The sequence below is a fragment of the Lactuca sativa genome, chromosome 6 (genome assembly GCF_002870075.4).
Source record: "Lactuca sativa cultivar Salinas chromosome 6, Lsat_Salinas_v11, whole genome shotgun sequence".
NCBI lineage: Eukaryota > Viridiplantae > Streptophyta > Magnoliopsida > Asterales > Asteraceae > Lactuca > Lactuca sativa.
Genome location: NC_056628.2, coordinates 170,149,815 through 170,153,849, shown reverse-complemented (window position 1 = coordinate 170,153,849; position 4,035 = coordinate 170,149,815). Strand labels below are relative to the sequence as shown.

General features: G+C 36.4%; 1 protein-coding gene across 2 annotated transcripts; it reads right to left on the bottom strand.

Moving 5' to 3' along the window:
* Positions 1 to 1,057: 1,057 nt before the first annotated feature.
* On the bottom strand, positions 1,058 to 3,671 carry LOC111901944 (alcohol dehydrogenase 1). 2 transcript variants are annotated; one of them, XM_023897810.3, is made up of 10 exons: positions 3,528 to 3,671; positions 3,022 to 3,158; positions 2,840 to 2,886; positions 2,421 to 2,746; positions 2,252 to 2,334; positions 2,079 to 2,154; positions 1,912 to 1,973; positions 1,712 to 1,807; positions 1,465 to 1,626; positions 1,058 to 1,365 (listed from the first exon to the last, which is right to left on the bottom strand). In XM_023897810.3, the coding sequence occupies exons 1-10, from the start codon at positions 3,553 to 3,555 to the stop codon at positions 1,249 to 1,251; spliced, it is 1,134 nt and encodes a 377-aa protein (XP_023753578.1). In that variant the 5' UTR covers positions 3,556 to 3,671; the 3' UTR covers positions 1,058 to 1,248. The 2 variants fall into 2 exon arrangements, with proteins under 2 accessions (XP_023753578.1, XP_042751866.1); XM_042895932.2 differs by lacking the exon at positions 3,528 to 3,671 and adding an exon at positions 3,347 to 3,465.
* Between the last annotated feature and the right edge of the window lie 364 nt (positions 3,672 to 4,035).

Here is a 4,035-nt window from a genome sequence, read left to right as displayed (position 1 = left end):
GATTCGATGATGTTTTGCTAAATCTTGATTACCATGGTTTTACGGAAATGATATGTATTAACGATTTATTTATTTGATAAACAAAAATTTTATGACATTATTTTTGGGACGTTACATAATCCATCTCACACTCCAAATTAGGTCAAAATGGTGAAAAATGGGGTCAAAAACTCCATGCATGCATCAACACAAGCTAAAAGTCCAAATCTGAAAAATAGGTTGTCCTAGGGACCTCAGGAAATGATAAAATTGCAAACTTTATTAGCAACAACCATTCGTATGAACAAACCATAGAGAAATAAGCTTTTTTTTTTATTTCTAGATCTACAGTGGATGAACCAAAAAGGCAAGAACTTGGAGACATACAAAGGTCCAAAGGTTGCTCATGAGTGGTTGATATGATGCTTGTATGTTGATCTCTTGCTCTAGAACTCTTATTCCTTCCTTCAAAATGACCAAAACACCAAAAGGAGCTCAAGAATGAATGCAAGAGAGTTAAGGTTTGCAAATGATGCTTCTGGAGTGAAGTGATGGGGGCTGAGGTTGGTCAAAACCTTAGTCCTCATGTTTCTTATATAGGGCCCAAAGCCCAAACTAAGGTTTTGTGCACAATGCGATGCACCACCACACTCTCATTAGACTACCATGCTGCGGTGACGTGTTACTACCGTGCTGCAGTGACGTGTTACTTAAGAAATAAAGGATTTTCAAGATTAATACGTGAAAATTCGGATGTTACACCAATGTAGAAAGTTTGTGTTTGAAAACAATGTTAGAGTTCGTCCATTAAACAAATCATTTTAGTTCATACGTGGATGTGACTAGATTACATTGATTGAATGAACGAGGTTACATCTTTGTATTCTTTATCTTCTTCGCATCTTCAAATTGTTGTGTTTGTATGTTTATCGATTCCTTAATTTAGCAATAACATCTATAATTTTTCCAAAGTAAGATGCATGTGTTGATTTATTGACACTTGTTTTTATCAAGTACTCTCCCAGATTTGGCACCTAAAATAGAACCACACGAGCAACAAGAACCATACAAACATATATTTAGGTTACACATTCCCATAAACAACATTAAGCTTCAAGGGCATTACACGTCCCATTACTTTTATTCCTCTATATATTATTCGCTATAAACTTCGTTATTACTTTTATTCCTCTATACATTATTCGCTATAAACTTTGTTACATGATTGGACCAACACCGCTAACATAGTAAAACACCCAACAAAGGGATCTATGCATCCATTTGTATGATGCAACGGAGACTTTCTCCTTTAAGCATGAGGTCAAATGCTTTGTTGATGTCCGAGAAACCAACCTGGTGAGTTATAAACTTCTCCACTTCTATTTCCTGCATCCATCAAAACCAAACTATAAAAGTGTTCTACAACTCTTCAATTACTACTTCAATCAATGACTAAATCAATAAAAAAAAACTATAAATCATCACCTTGTTCATGTACTTTTCAACAACACCAGGAATATCTGTTCGGGGTTTATAGTTGCCAAAGAATGTACCCTTCAGAGTCCTCTCATTCAAGAAATTTATAGGAAGAGTTTTGAATTCATCATCTTTACTTGGCACACCAACAAGAACTGCCACACCCCAACCCTACAAAAACATCAAGTTCTCATCATACAAATATATAACACCAAGAAATAGAATAATGGATTAAATGGATTTGAACGGGATTTACGTCGTGAACACATTCAAAAGCCGAAATCATTGCCCTAACATTTCCGGTGCACTCCACACTCCTATCAACTCCACCATCAGTCATTGCAACAATGACCTACAAAAAGGGTAAAACATTAACCAATGGGAATAACATTTAGAAAGTTAAAGTTAAAGTCACAACAAAAAAAAATTGTATATCTCATGGTAGGAAAAAAAAACCTCTTGGATCGGTTTGTCATGATCTTTAGGATTCACAAACTCGGTAACACCAAACTTCTTAGCTGTTGTCATTCAAGAATTCAACAAACATACTTGAGAAATATCGATGTATGTTAAGAATTAGTCAACTCTTTTGACACATAAGAGTCGATCATGGAGTGACTTACCTTCATCGGCTCTACTCTCATTTAGGTCAATACCAATGATCCTTGAAGCCCCAGCAATCCGAGCTCCTTCAGCTGCCTGATATCGAACCAAAAGAAAATACAAATCCAAATCCTTTTCCACAATTTAGCCAAGTTGAATACACAAATAGAGAAAGAAACAAAAGTCAACTCACAGCAAGCCCTACAGCTCCTAGCCCAAATACAGCAACAGTCATGCCCTTTTTAGGTTTAGCAACATTCAGGGTTGCACCCATGCCTTCATGCCCAAAAAAAAAAACCAAAATAAGTTAAAAGTAACGCTTACACTTGTTGATTTTACAGAAACGAAATAAAGAAACCAACCAGTGGAAATCCCACAGCTAAGAACACAGACTTTGTCAAGGGGAGCATCAGGATTGATCTTAGCAACACAACCAGAATGAACAACTGTGTACTCGCTGAAAGTTGAGGTTCCAAGAAAATGGTAAATCGGGTTTCCATCTTTTGAGAATCTTGTTTTTCCATCGTTTATCATTGTACCCCTATCAGTATTAATCCGGAGAAGATCACACATATTGCTCTCTTCAGACTTACAATGGCGACACTCCCCACATTCTCCGGTGAATACTGGGAGGACTTTGTCCCCTGGTTGCAGCTCTGTCACACCTTCACCTACGCTCTCTACAATTCTATCCAACAGAAGATAAACAAATATGAAGATTCGAATTACATATCATCAGAATAAACTTGAAACAAGAAGTTTAAAAGGAGGATTACTATACCCTCCGGCTTCATGGCCTAATATGCGAGGAAACAAGGGATTTTGTCCCTGCAACATGTATACTCATGTTTAATGATCGGATAGTTGAACAGAATTTATAATTATGAATGGTAATTAATCTAAAACTGAAGAACTATGAGTGGTAAATGTTCGTGGGGAATGAAGTAAGAAGTTATATATGACCTTAGCTTCCCAAAAGTAGACATCGGTGTGACACAAAGAGGTGAAGAGGATCTTCAATCGGACTTCCATTTTTTGCGGTGGCGCCACTTCCACTTCTTCTATTACCAGTGGCTTCCCGGCTTCCCATGCCACCGCAGCTGCATATACAAATGAAATGGGAAATTGTCGATATTGATTTAGAACAACCAATGGAAAAATAAATAAATAATATGGATTATAATAGGAGATTATCAGAAAACGGAAAACAAAAGAAGAAATTCAGAAGAACACATTTAGAAACACAGATGATAACATCTCATGAATCATGAACACACACGATGATTACCGCGAGAATTCTGAAAAGTCGAGATAAAAAAAACTGACAGAACAGCGGAAGCGATCATCTAACTATACGAAAAAAGAGATTGGGAGATCTGTAACTTAAATCCGTCATATTCACATCATAAAATTTTGGGGAATGCAGAGAATTTGTGAAAATAAAATCAAAATCATGAGATGAACAGTACCTTTGCATCGAATGACTTCACCGGACATCGTCGTAGATTTTTCTCGTTATTTTTGGTTCAGATTGGAGCAAGTGTTTATATATGAAAACGAGATGGTGATGGTGATGGTGATGGTTATGGTGAAGGTTATGATTTATAGCCAAAAAACGTAAGACACAACAAGCCACCGCCTTGACTGGGAGTGACAGGTGTAAGCAAGACGTTTAATCCTCTCATGGTTTTGAAAACTATAAATTACAAGTTCGTCCTTCGACATCACGTGTTATTTTTCTAAAATAGGATTGTTGAAAGAGGCATGTATTACAAAATTACAGAAAAGTACAAATGTATTTTATTTTAACAGAAAAAAAGTAAAGAGTTAACTATAGTTTTGGTCCTTTTGGTTATCTCAATTTTGTACTTTTAGTGTAACATTTGATATTTTTATATGGATGGTTTGGTGGTTTCCAAATCTAGCATGCGTCGTCCCGATACTAACTCCGTCTTAGATGCTCTGTTAATGCCCCCT